This window comes from Aotus nancymaae, unplaced genomic scaffold (assembly GCF_030222135.1).
Source record: "Aotus nancymaae isolate 86718 unplaced genomic scaffold, 86718_ANA_hifiasm-v0.15.2.pri h1tg000058l, whole genome shotgun sequence".
Lineage (NCBI taxonomy): Eukaryota > Metazoa > Chordata > Mammalia > Primates > Aotidae > Aotus > Aotus nancymaae.
The window spans coordinates 3,866,455-3,880,485 of NW_026988472.1; the positions used below are offsets into that span (position 1 = coordinate 3,866,455).

The 14,031-nt window shown below is 42.2% G+C and overlaps 1 protein-coding gene across 5 annotated transcripts in view; it reads right to left on the reverse strand.

Annotated features, from left to right (window-relative positions):
- KLF8 (KLF transcription factor 8) overlaps nt 1-12,141 on the reverse strand; it is a 69,215-nt gene extending 57,074 nt beyond the window's left edge. For 3 of the 5 annotated variants that reach the window (XM_012476107.3, XM_012476110.2, XM_021668883.2), the window contains exon 1: nt 11,508-12,141. In XM_012476107.3, coding sequence (XP_012331530.1) covers nt 11,508-11,514 — 7 coding nt within the window. In that variant the 5' untranslated portion in view covers nt 11,515-12,141. The remainder of the gene's footprint in view (nt 1-11,507) is intronic. The other 2 variants (XM_012476108.2, XM_012476109.2) reach the window with 2 other exon arrangements.
- Between the last annotated feature and the right edge of the window lie 1,890 nt (nt 12,142-14,031).

A 14,031-nucleotide genomic window follows, 5' to 3' on the forward strand; every position in this document is an offset into this window, starting at 1 on the left:
CAAGTTATCTGACCTTTCTATGTCTGTTTTCTCCTCTGCAAAATGGGAATACATCAGTGTAGCCCTCCCGCTCATGGTTGTTATGAAGACCAATCATGACAATTGACATGTAAAAATTTCTTATAAGATGTAAATATAAAATAGCCATATAAGTTTTAGGATTACTTGTGTCAGAAAATTTTTTAAAGTACATAAAAGTAAATACAGTCACATACTTAAGATGTAAACCATTTCCAGCAACAAACTGATGTGTGCTTTCTGATATCTTTATCTCCATTCTCCCATGAGTTCATGTTCTACAATATCACCTGCACAGCCTCCAATGCTTTCAGCCACTTGTGCTTCTCTCAGATGCTGATGTTAAGCTACATTTTCTTTTCCACAAAAAGAAAATAAATACGCATGAATGAAGAATCACCTTGGATGCTCTAGCATCTGTGTCAAACAAACAAACAAAAAAGAATCACCTTGGAATGTGCTAGAGATTAAGATTCCTCATTCTGGAAAAAGATGAAAGCTAAGAGGAATTATGATAAAAGTCTAAAACTGAAAATACAAGTGGAGTTGAAGCTCAATAAACTCCAGGCCTACATTTTAGTTCTAATTTAATTGCTACATTATTGCATGACCTTGGGCAAGTCTCGTCACTTAATATAGAAAGTGGAAATAACTCCTTCTCACTCACCTCACAAGATACTTGTAAGAATCAATTGACAAAACAGATTTAAAGGTATTATATAACATATATGTAATCTGAGGTATTACATAACCTCAGATACCTAGAACCAGTCCCCTTGCCTTGAATCTCCATTGAACAAATATGTTTATGTTTAAACAATAATCTTACATGCAATAAACTGATAAAACTCTTACTATTAAAAAAGGCCATGTGAAACAATGGGAAAATCATTTAACTAGGATCTGGGAGACTTGTATTCTAGATCAGGCTTCACCGTTAGCTAGCAGTGTCATTTTGAGTAATCTACTTAGTCCTTTTCAGATCCCTTCCAGTTTATAACATTCTATGATACATGATTTTATTACAAGGACACAGAAGGAAAATCCAAAATAATTGTCTCAAGTTTCTGCTTAACCTGTGAGATTGATATCAAGAAGGAGTAAGTTCTGTACAAATCATTAGGTAAACTTGAGTCTAATTCCAATGGCATTTAAAAAATTACTATAGATGGCCAGGCGCAGTGGCTCACGCCTGTAATCCCAGCACTTTGGGGGGCCAAGGCAGGTGGATCACCTGAGGTCAGAAGTTCAAGACCAGCCTGACCAACATGATGAAATCCCGTCTCTACTAAAAAATACAAAACTTAGCCAGGCATGGTGGCACATGCCTGTAGTCCCAGCCACTCAGTAGGGTCGCTTGAACCCAGGAGGTAGAGGTTGCAGTGAACTGAGAGCACGCCATTGCACTGTACTCTGGGCAAAAGAGCGAGGCTCCATCTCAAAAAAAAAAAAAAAAATTGGGCACAGTGGCTCACGCCTCTAATCCCAGCACTTTGGGAGGCTGAGGTGGGTGGATCACCTGAGGTCAGGAGTTTGACCAGCCTGGCCAACATGGCGAAACCCCGTCTCTACTAAAAATACAAAAAATAGCCGGCGTGGTGGTGTGTGCCTGTAATCCCATCTACCCAGGAGGCTGAGGCAGAAGAATCGCTGGAACCTAGGAGGCAGAGGCTGCAGTGAGCCAAGATCATGCCACTGCACTCCAGCCTCCTCGGCATCAGAGCAAAACTCTGTCTAAAAAAATTATTATGGATAATTTTAAGTGCATGCAAAAGTAGACAAAAACCCCATGTGCCTACTCTCAGATTTAATGATTTTCAGCTAATGGTAAATCTTCTTTCATCTGTACCTCAAACCACTCCCGCTTTCTCAATGGATATTTTTATGCAAATCCCAGATATAATATCATTTCATGGCATTTCTTTTTTAATTTTATTTTTAAGTTCTGAGGTATATGTGTAGGATGTGCAGGTTTGTTCCACAGGTAAACGTGTGCCACACTTCATGGCATTTCTAATGGGATATATTTAATTTACACTATCGCCCTGTGAGGTGGGTATTACTGTTGATCCCACTATATACATGAAGAAACAGAGTCAGTGAGGTTAAGTAATCCCAAGGTCACATAAACTGGTAAATTATTGAGCTGGGATTTGAATCCAGGTACGATGTTTGATATGAAGCTCTTTTTTTTTTTCCTTAAGGTACTTGCTACTATCCTGCACTTTGAAATAGTTTGTTGAAGTTAAAAATAATAATGATGAAGGTGTTTTTATATCTTTGTAGCATACTCTAATATTGAACATTTGCAGAGAGTATTAAAGGATTCCTACTAACTATGTTAATTATAAAACAAAGCCTCTAGAAATTACAACTCCAGCATGACACTAAGGGACAAAGAGCCACAGCAGCAAAAACTCATTGCTCTGCAACATTATGTAACATCTCAAGTGATCCTCTTCATTACTTCATACCATTATTTCATACAACAATCTCTTCCAATAAATTAAACACGGTGGTAGTGTGGCAACTACAAACAATTTGTAACAATACAATTGGTCCCCACACATGTTTTGTGCAACAGGTGCTTAAGGGAAGAGACCCTGGCTCTTGAATAGCCTTTCTACTCACTGCCTGAGCTACATGGCTCAGGAGCACCAAGACAAGGCATCCTAGAAAACTCCTGAACCATTTCAGTTTGTAGAACTCCAGAAAGTGAGATTAACGCAGTGGCCAATTCGACGCTACACATCTATTCTAGGATCTAGCTACAAAAATAAGGTATAGGTATGTATATTTATCAGAACTACCTTAACAAACGTTTAAGAAATAAATAGATTCATATCACATCCCCTCCCATTCTAACTGAAGATGACACAACTGCATCATTCTAAGTATAGGAAGAAGAAAAAGAGCTAGAATAATTAGCTCCAACGAATCAAAGTTAATTATGTGCTCAGCATCAGGTAGACCTTTCTGAAGATACTGTACTTTATTTGTGATGTACAATATTTTAAGAAAAATGATACATAGAAGAGAAATGCAGAAAAAAATGAAAGAAACTCTACAGAGAAATAAGGAAACCAATTTTTAAAAAAGAAAACAAAACGGAGCTATATCAAGAAACATAGATGGTCACATCTGGCAAAAAGGGGGACAGGGAAAACAAAAGCTGGCCTGGTAATTGTCTTCAAAGGCACATGTTAGGTATGTGGAGAAAGCAGAACTGCCACCTCATTTACAGGACATCACAGTTAACTTAAAGAGGAACTTTCTGATGGTAATCAGGTCTTTATCAAGAACCTACTAAATAGCCAACAGGGGTAGTTGATATTGTGTGGGAATGTGGGAGGAGGTAATACCAGATGGAAGAAAACAAAGTTCGTGGTCTCTGGCCTCTATCCTCAGTAAATTTGCAGTCTAGGTCAGAGAAAACTGGCAGCCCACTGCAGATGTTGGCCTGGTTCTCACAGTGATGTTAAAGATTAAAACAGAATCATCTGACAACCTTTCAAAAGCAGATTTCATATTTTTTAAAGAAAAAAACCCTATTTCTTGCTCTTCTGAAAAAGCTGAGAGATCTTATAATACAGAGTCTACATTGACACAAGGGAAAAATTAGCTGGAGGTGATCAATGGCTGCGCCCTTTAGACAGCGTATACTTTTCTCATTTTATTGGGCCCTGATGATTTGAGTTTGAGATACCAGGTCCATGTGATGAGAAACAATTATGCATAAAATAATACCAATCAAATATCACAAGATAATAGATGCTGCATTGCTGAATTATGATTTGAGGTTATGAGCGATAATTAGGAGAGGAGGAGATTATTGATAATGGAATAGTCAGAAAAAATTTCAAATAAATGCTTTTGAAGTGGGCCTTGAAGAACTAGGACAATGAAGAAACAAGACGGAAATCCAGATGAGAGGAAAAGTAAACTGCATATTCCATGAAGGCAAGGATCCCACCTAAACTGATATTTTACCTAACCTAAAGTGATAGTTTACCACTATCACCTCAGCTTCTAGCGTGAGCTTCGAACTTTGTAGACACCCAGTAAATGACTGTGGAGTGAAGGAGAGTAGAATAATTTTAAAAAGTGTTTTAAGGAATATATCCTTGCAGTGGTCCTCAGAGTAGAGACAGCAGAAAGAATCAAGGTAGAACTAGAAACTATTGGAATGTTCTATGAGTACTGGAGTAAGAGCTTACAGAGGTGCCATAATCCCAATACCTATACTAGAGGTCAGACAGGTTAAGGGCACCTAGGCCAGATGAGTAACATGGTAAACCAAAAATATAAGTCTCGTTTTAAAGGGGAGGGAGGGAGAGATTCATCAACTCTAGGCAATTATTGCCAGGGGAGAATGCTGGTTCAGTATCTTCTGATTATTCAGAAGAAACTGGAATTCTATAATTTTTTTTTTGAGACGTTGTTTCACTCATTGCCCAGGCTTGCGGCAACTTCCACCTCCTGGGTCCAAGCAATTCTCCTGCCTCAGGCTCCTAAGTAGCTAGGATTACAGGCATGCACCACCACGCCTGGCTAATTTTGTATTTTTAATAGAGATGGGGTTTCACCATGTTGGTCAGGCTGGTTTCGAACTGCTACCTCAGGTGATCCTTCCACCTTGGCCTCCCAAAGTGCTGAGATTATCGGCGTTGAGCCATAGCGGCCTGCCTAAAATTCTAGAATTTTAAGGAAAATCTGATTTTGAAATACTGGCAACCAACCAACTTTTAAAAGTGTGGGACTAGGCGACTTGACACACTTCTGTGAACTGAATTGTGCCACCCCCCAAAAAAATTCATAAGTAGAAGACCTAAACTTGTGACTATATTTGAAGATAGGGCCTTTAGGAAACAAATTAAGGTTAAATGACCTCATAAAGGTGATGTTCTGATCTGATAGGATTAGTATCTTTCTAAGACACGCCAGAGAGAATTCACTCTTTCTCCTCCCATTTGTACAAAGGTCACAGGAGTACACAGTGAAAAGGTGGCCTTCTACAGGTCATAAAGAGAGCCCTCATGAGAATCTGACCATGTTGCCACCCTGATCACGGACTTCCAGCCTCCAGAACTGTGAGAAAATAAATTTCTGTTGTTTAAGCCACTCAGTCAATGGTATTTTGTTATGGCAGCCTGAGCTCTCTAATGTACTGCTTACAAAGTTTTTATTGTCATTACAAATAACAAAGTTTGTCACTGCAAAAGTTTGGAAGTAACTTAAAGATCAATCAACAGAAAACTATTTAAAAAACTGTGGCTCACACATATAGTAAAAACCTATGCAGTACCACAAAAGAATGAGGCATTAAAAAAATGTATATACGGCCAGGTGCGGTGCTTCACGCCTGTAATCCCAGCACTTTGGGAGGCCAAGGTGGATGGATCACCTGAGGTTGGGAGTTTGCAATCACCCTGGCCAACCTGGTGAAATCCTGTCTTTACTAAAAATACAAAAATTAGGCCGGGCGCGGTGGCTCACGCCTGTAATCCCAGCACTTTGGGAGGCCGAGGCGGGTGGATCACGAGGTCGAGATTGAGACCATCCTGGTCAACATGGTGAAACCCCATCTCTACTAAAAATACAAAAAATTAGCTGGGCACGGTGGCGCATGCCTGTAATCCCAGCTACTCAGGAGGCTGAGGCAGCAGAACTGCCTGAACCCAGGAGGCGGAGGTTGCGGTGAGCCGAGATCGCGCCATTGCACTCCAGCCTGGGTAACAAGAGCGAAACTCCCTCTCAAAAAAAAAAAAAAAAAAAAAAAAAAATTAGCTTGGCATGGTGGCAGGCGCCTATAATCCCAGCTACTCGGGAGGCTGAGGCAGGAGAATCATTTGAACCCGGGAGGCAAAGGTTGCAGTGAGCCGAGATCCCGCCATTGCACTCCAGCCTGGGTGACAGAGTGAGACTCCGTCTCAAAAAAAAAGAAAAAGAAAAAAAAAGTACATACATGAAAATATTTCCAAAGTATATTTTTAAGTAGACAAGAAAGTTGTAGAGAACAATATGCAGAATGTGTTACTACCTGTGTATAAAAGGTGAAGGGGATATATACACATAGATAGATAGATAGATAGATAGATAGATAGATAGATGATAGATAGATACACACACACATATATAATAGAAACTACCTCATAAGGTTGCAGTGAAGAATAACTGTTAATTTTGTAAACACTTAAAAAAAGGAATGGGGCCGGGCGCGGTGGCTCAAGCCTGTAATCCCAGCACTTTGGGAGGCCGAGGTGGGTGGATCACGAGGTCAAGAGATGGAGACCATCCTGGTCAACATGGTGAAACCCCGTCTCTACTAAAAATACAAAAAACGAGCTGGGCATAGTGGCGCGTATCCCAGCTACTCAGGAGGCTGAGGCAGGAGAATTGCCTGAACCCAGGAGGTGGAGGTTGCGGTGAGCCGAGATCGCGCCATTCAGCCTGGGTAACAAGAGCGAAACTCCGTCTCAAAAAAAAAAAAGAAAAGAAAAGAAAAGAAAAAGGAATGAAAGTGAAGTAAGCAGTGAGAAAATATAGTTGTTGTAGTACTCATATATATATGCATATTATATGCGTATTATACCTAATAGGAGGTCATTCAACCTTAATTTCTTTCCTAAAGGATCTATCTTCAAATACAGTCACAAGGTTAGGTGTTAGATCTTCACTGTATGAATTTTGGCAGGGGAGCACAATTCAGTTCACGTCAGTATGTCAAGTTGCCTAGTCCCACACTTTTAAAAGTTGATTGATTGTCAACATTTCAAAATCAGATTTCACTTAAAATCCTAGAATTCCAGTTTCTTTTGAATAATCAGAAGATACTGAACCATATATATATATACACACACACACACACACACACACACACACACATATATATCTCCATCTATCTGTAGAAAACCAAACATGATTTCACATTATTTTTGAGTAAACAAATGAGCCCAATACTACAATGTTATTCATAAACACACACACACACACACACCTATTGCTTGATATACATTACATAGCCCTGGAAAGACTCCTAATAAATAGATAATATTAGTTGCCTCCAGCGAGTCAAAATGGGTGGCTATAGAATAGGAGGGAGACATTTTTCACTATGTGCCCTTTTGTAAATACTGAATTTTGAGCTATGTGGAATGCATTGCCAATTTAAAAAGCATGTTTTAATTGAAAGTTTTTAAATTTTAGGGAAAACAAAACACATGTGTGAGCTTGTGGTCTGTAGGTGTGAGGCACCGCACCTCGCCATAGATGTGCAGTGGTCTGTAGGCTAATTGTTTGCGCCTCTAGCCTAAATTCAATTATAGGTGGTGGCAGTTAGCATAAGAAAGAATCAGATACCTGATACAAAGGGGAAAAATAAACAGCTGTAGGCATCTAATTAAATGAGAAAATGAGGAAGGGGAAAGTTTAACGCCAGCATTTGAGCATGGGGCATGAGTACCACAACAGATACATTTTCCCACTGCTTACTTCACTTTCACGCTGCCTTCTAAGTGTTTACAAAATTAACACACTTATTCTTCACAGCAACCTTATGAGGTAGTTGCTATTATCCCCATTGCACAGATGGGAAAACTAAAGTACAGAGTTTAAGTAAGTTCACCATTACTATGGTCATAGTAAGTTGCAGGACCAAGGAAGCGAAAGGAAGAGTCTTGAATAAGGGATGAGTGAAGAGTCGAGAGGTGAAGCTCTGTATTAGGAATGGTGAGTGTGAGGTTACAACATTATTAAATTGCTAGTGATTTGAAATATCTGGATTGGGCTCTTGAGTTAGGTTATTGCTCCTTAATAATCCTAGAGCTTGGTTTGCCAACATCACATCTATTTTGTCTAAATACACAGATAACATCTTTTAGTATATTAAATGGAGCATCTAGCATCTTTCAGATATTTAAATCCAGCTTCCTGTCTGCTAATCTACATTCCTCTTCTGCAAACACACAGCAGCATTTAAATAAAACAAATTTTTAAAAATAACAAATATGATGAGACCCTCAACTTATGAAATACATATTAGATATCAGTAACAGGGTTCAATGCTTACATTATTTATAATTATGAATCACCATTTCATTTGAGAGATGAGGAAACTGAGGTTAAATGATGAAACTCAGTTGAGGAGAAACAGAACAGAAATTTAACTTCCAGGTATAAAAAAAAAAACTAAATAAAAAATATTAGTATATAAAAATCAGGAAGAGGCCGGGCAGGGCCAGTGGCTCACACCTGTAATCCCAGCACTTTGGAAGGCCTAGGCGGGTGGATCCCCTGAGGTCGGGAGTTCGAGACCAGCCTGACCAACATGGAGAAACCATATTTCTATTAAAAATACAAAATTAGGCCAGGTGTAGTGGCTCAAGCCTGTAATCCTAGCACTTTGGGAGGACAAGGCAGGTCGATCACCTGGGGTCAGGAGTTCAAGACCAGCCTGGCCAACATGGTAAAATCCCATCTTTAAAAAAAATAAAGAAAAAAAATACAAAATTAGCTGGGAGTGGTAGTGTATGCCTGGTAATCCCAGCTACTCAGGAGGCTCAGGCAGGAGAATTGCTTGAACCTGGGAGGCAGAGATTGCGGTGAGCCGAGTTCAAGCCATGGCCTGGGAGGCAGACATTGCGGTAAGCTGCAATCGCACCATTGCACTCCAGCCTGGGCAACAAGAGCGAAACTCAATCTCAAAAAAAAAAAAAAAAAGAAAGAAAAAATAAAAGTCAGGAAGAAAACCAACCATGATCTCACACTGTCTTTGAATGAACAAATGAGCCCAATATACAGTGTTATTCATTTATTCATACTCTACTTAGCGATAAAATGGCAATCATACTAGATGATCATCTAGGTCAATAATCCTCATCAAGTTTTCCTTCATTCACAAAAACATGGCATTGTCAAGCTAGATCTTAGATTGTCTACAAAATACGCGCCAAGTATTTACATGGGAAAGGTAAATGGCATCCAGTAAATGCGTAAATACTTTGGGGATACAATGATAGTGCATGTCCTCAAGCACCTCTCAGTCTGAAAAAAGGAGAAAGGCTTAGATATGTATACAAATAACCATAATGCAGGACAGAGTAATCTAGAAAATGCAGAAAATGTGATATGGAAACTCAAAGTGGTATTTCTAGATGCAAGGATCAGGAAAGGTTTCATAGAAATGGCATTTAAGTTGGGATTATGAAGAGAATCCATAAATACCGTTTTCAGGAAAAATAATGAAAACAAGTACATTATAAGGCAGTTCGTTTATGATAAATATCAACTGAGCAGACAGAGAGGGATGTAAGAAATGTATGGAATAGCTGAGAGGAAAAGAAAGACTTGCTGTGGGGGCTAGGAATTAAATTAGGACTTGATAGAAAAGTGGGGGTTGGATGAGGGGATTAAGAAGATATTTAAGATGGTAGGAATAGAAAATGAGTTAAAAAATATTCTCAGTGCCTGATATTTAGTATTTCAACACATATTTGCTAAATGAATCATATATCCAAAGACGATCTTCTCTTCATTCAGCAATTTAAGTGAGGTCATAAAGTACAAGTTACTCAAGGCAAGGGTAACATACAAATGTATTAAATAATAATAAAGTTCCGGCCAGAATGAGAAAGAGTGGTTAGGCTCCCTCCTGAAGACCCCACTGCACCAGACACAGACAATCTGGCAAGATCAAAGATGACTAGACTCTGCTTGGTACTTTGGTTATTGGAATTCACTTAACTGAGCCAATGAGAACCCCATCTCAGAAATACGTGCACTACAACAATGAGAGTGGTGATGGTAGTCTGGTTCATGGTTATTTTTTCTGAATTTCCAAAGTATCCTGAAAAGTCTAAACAGGAGGGTAGAGCCCTCTTGAAGGTACAGCCATTAACTCAGTTGGTCTTGAGAACGGACTATATAGATGCTCTTGTCATTTTTACTTTTGAGGTTATTTCTACTCTTCCTATGTTTGCTGCCGCCTGTCTGCCCCCCAGGCTTCCTGAAGACATTGTTCCCCACCCATTCTCTGTGTCCTCAGCAGTCACCAAAGGTCAACAACTCTCATAAAAGGGGTTCCCCCATAACTCTGAAGAATGGGATGAGGTCATTTATGAATCACTTGTTTCTGTTGTCCAAAGGTCCTATTGGTTATACCATTCTGGTCAAGTTGTCCAAAGAATGAGAGGAAAGGCAGGCTAATGGCCCTCTCTTTCAGAAGTGATAGTTTAGTGAAAACGATGTTAAATAAGAAGCAAATAAAACCTGTGTTCTAGCCTCAGCCTTTGGGCAAACTAATTCAGTCTTCCGGTGTTTTCCTTTACCACATCTGGAAGGTGTTTTAAGGACAGAAAAACACCAATTTTATCAGCAGTGCTTCAGAAAAAGACTTCCAAACTGAGTAGAAAAAGGAACTTAAAGTAAGATACAAGTGGCAACCTCTGCCACATATACAAGATATTTCATCCACCTGAGTATCTACTGCATTGTATGGAAGAGAAAAGCAAGACCCAGGGTGATGCACTAATAAGTGGTGATACTAGGGTTTCAAAGCAGATCTTTATTTTACCCCACACCATGGCAATCTCCATCAGTCTCAAATCCAAATTTAGAGATTATTCTTTTTGCTCAGTTATTACCACACTTAATAAATGCCTTTCTTCACGATGAAGACAATACCAAAAGAAATAAGACATCGTGTCTTTGGCCACCTGTTTGGATGTGACTTATTTTTTTCCCAAATTCTTAGGGTTAAAAAAAAAAGCCCACAAAAAGACAGCTCCTCCAAGTGACTGAACAAATGGATTCAGTTCAGCAATCACAGCAATTCAGCCCAATCAATCTTCCACCTACACAGACGAACCAACAGCCTTGGCCACGTCTTAAGGGGCCGGAGCAGAGCCTAGGCTCCGGCTTCCTTCTCCAACCAACCTCAGCCCCTCCTTAAAGAGCTGGCACGCCCAAAGCAGCTCCTCCCCCGCAGCTGCTTCCAGGCCTCACTCTGTGCCTCCCAGAGCCTAAGTTTGCACCTTAAACCCCTGTCCCCTCCTCCCTCTTTTCAGAAGCTTCTCTAGGTACCCGCCAAGGCTTCAGGGGGTTACCTGGGAGCACTGGCTTTCTGAATCCTGTTCTCTCTGGTTGTGACTTTGGCTGTGTGGGGTTAAGTCAAAGACAATCCTGTACGCTTAAGGAGTATTGGGAGTGCCGAGCCAGGGCGGACTAGACTAGACAAATCCATCTATTCTTGCCCCCTTTCACTTCTTCCACCAAGCTCTCTCCTCTCCTTAGCCCCTCTTGGCCCAGCCCTTTAGCAAAGTCATTTTCCATTGAGTTTCATCTGATTCCACATGGTGTTATTAACCTTCCGCTCCCGCCCCCATTGCTAAAACACCAAGTGGGGTGTGTGGGGGGAGCAGGGGGACTGGGAGGGGGATAGAATCTAGACGAAAGAGGTGGAGTGGGTGGGTACTAGTCCCAGAGTCACTTACCGACCATGTCACTAGCTGAGGACTCCTGAAGTGTCCAGAACTCATGCCGTCCTCCGGGAGGTTCATACTCCTGAGCTGATGGCAAGAGAGCAGTTCCCCTCACACCCGCCCCATTCTGACAACGCGCAGGGCGACGCGCTCTCGTCTGCTCGTTCTTGGCCCCCTACTCCCCTTTTTCTTCGGGCTGGAAAATGAGGAGGGGATCGAAAGGGGAGGGAGTCGATTCAGACCCAGCTGGGCCACTCTCGGAACAAGGGAAACAAAGCTCTTAAGCATCCAACCCAAAAATCAGGGGCCGGCAGAGTAGACTTCATAAAAAGAATCCTCCCCCTGCAGCTTTTCCTTGGACAAAAATAAAGTGGGTTCGCTGGGCCGAAGTGGCCAGAGCTTAAGATCCTCCGTTCCCCTTTTACCTCCACCAATTCAGTTCCGGCCAAGCCCACTCTCCACCCATCCTCTGAACTCCACACACCCTTTAAAAGGAGACGGCCGGGGGTGGGGGCTAAGAAAACCAAGCCAAACCCCAAAGCACTACTTGAATACAAAGTTGAGGCGGAGAAGAAATCCTTCAAGACAGGAACCCACGAGGATATACCACAAGAGGATCCCTTCACCGCCGCCTTTGCCGCCGCACACCCCAGCGCCTTCCTAAAAAGAAAGAAGGGAGGAGAAAAATGCCGACGATTGGTAGAATCATAGAGAAGAACACCAGCCCCAGGGCAGGGGCTTCAGCGAAAAATGGCAGCAACTCGTGCGGGTCCTCCGGGGCGGGGTTTCTTGGAGGCACCTAGCTGCCCCACTGGGGACCTCGCTCCCCCACGCGGGTCAGAACCTAAAGTGCTCTCTGGGCAACCTGAGTGGGTGGAGTGATTCCGTCTTTCTCTGGCCCTGCTAGGCCCAAAAGAGAGGTGTGACTATCGTGAGAACTCCACCTAGGGTGGAGTTCCTTAAAAAGGACAGGCGGCCGCTAGAGGAGAGAGCAAAGTGGGAGGAGGTGGAGAAGGGTGGGGCTGAGAAGGAGGAGGGAGGAAGGAGGGGGTGGGGCGGGGCCCTGGGCCGAGAGAGCTGGCCTCACCCCCGGCGGCCGACTCCCTCAGCCTCCAGCAGCGGCAGGTATAATTCGAATCAATTTCAGTTCCTTATCTGTAGCAAAATTAAGGCTTGCAAGCACACTGCTCGGTTACCTATTTACTCCGGTTATGCTAACTCTCCAGGGGAGGGTGAAACGGGTACTGGGATTGGGGCTGGGGGCTGTCTAGGAGGGAAAGGATGGGTAAAGGAGAAAACAAAAAAGCTGGCAACTGGAAGCGATATTTATCCTCCTACCTCTCCATGGTAACACCAGCAAGGACAGCGAGGTCACAGTGTCTTCTCAGGGAGGAAGCTAAAAGGAACGGAGATTGGAGCTCGGTGCATTTTCTAGCAAGAGATAAGCGAAGGAGGTGAGGGCGAAGGAGTAGGTGGGGAAGAAGGAGGAGTTGAAGATGATCTGTGAATACAGCGTGGCCCAGCAGGGAGACTTAAGAAAGGCTTTCTCAGTCTCCCAGATACCAGACCTCTAAGAATAGAGTTCTCAACCCCCTGAGACCGCCTCTCAGCCAGGCATTGGCGAAAATCCCCATAAAGCTGAATCCACAGGATTGGAGCCATGTTTCCAGGATTTCTTTACGCTTGCCTGAAAGTCTCTCTGTAGCTCATTTTAATGGGAGGCCAGGAAGTCACAGGCAACCACAGCCCATTTTCAGTGCCTCTTCCCTACCACAATTCTTTTAAAGGGGAGGCAAAAGAAGAGAGACGAGAAACAAAGCAGAGGGAGGAACAGCAAAGACACAGGAGAAATAATAGTATCTGCCATGTATTCAGCACCTAATATGGGCAAGTCCCTGGGCCAGGTGCTTTTACATTCATCATTTCCCCATTTAGTCCCAATAACAACCCTGGAAACGATATTTTTATATTCTATGTGCCCTTTATTTAAAAAAATAAGGAAGGGCCACAGCCCAGTATTTTTGAACACATAGGTCCACTTTCTTAGTTGATATTTCTGCCTGAATGTCTTCCGAGCATCTCATCTACCTTCCTTTCCCCAAAACACTGTTCTTCCTACTGTAGTTCACCAACTACCTGAATGGCACCACCACACATCCAAGGCAGCACCCTGGAACTCATCTTTTAACCTGCTGTGATCTGGCCTCTGCCTACCTCTCAAACAGCAGAGATTTTGCTGCTCTCCTGGGCTTTACCTGGATTACAAATCCCTGGGAATTCCAAGCTGTTTCCAATCTCTATGCCTTGGGTTGCTTTACTTTCTCTGACTGAAATAGACTAAGCTCTCTGCCCACCTTTTTTCTTGCATGTCCTTCCAATTAATCCGTCCATTTTCTGGAAAGGACTAACTCAAGGTCATCTCCCCTCCTTACTTAATTTCTTCAGGCAAAACTGACCATTGCTTCCTCTGTCCCCTTCTCTTCCTCAGGGCACATATTTGTTGGTATAATTGCTTCCCCCTACTAAACTGTAAAGT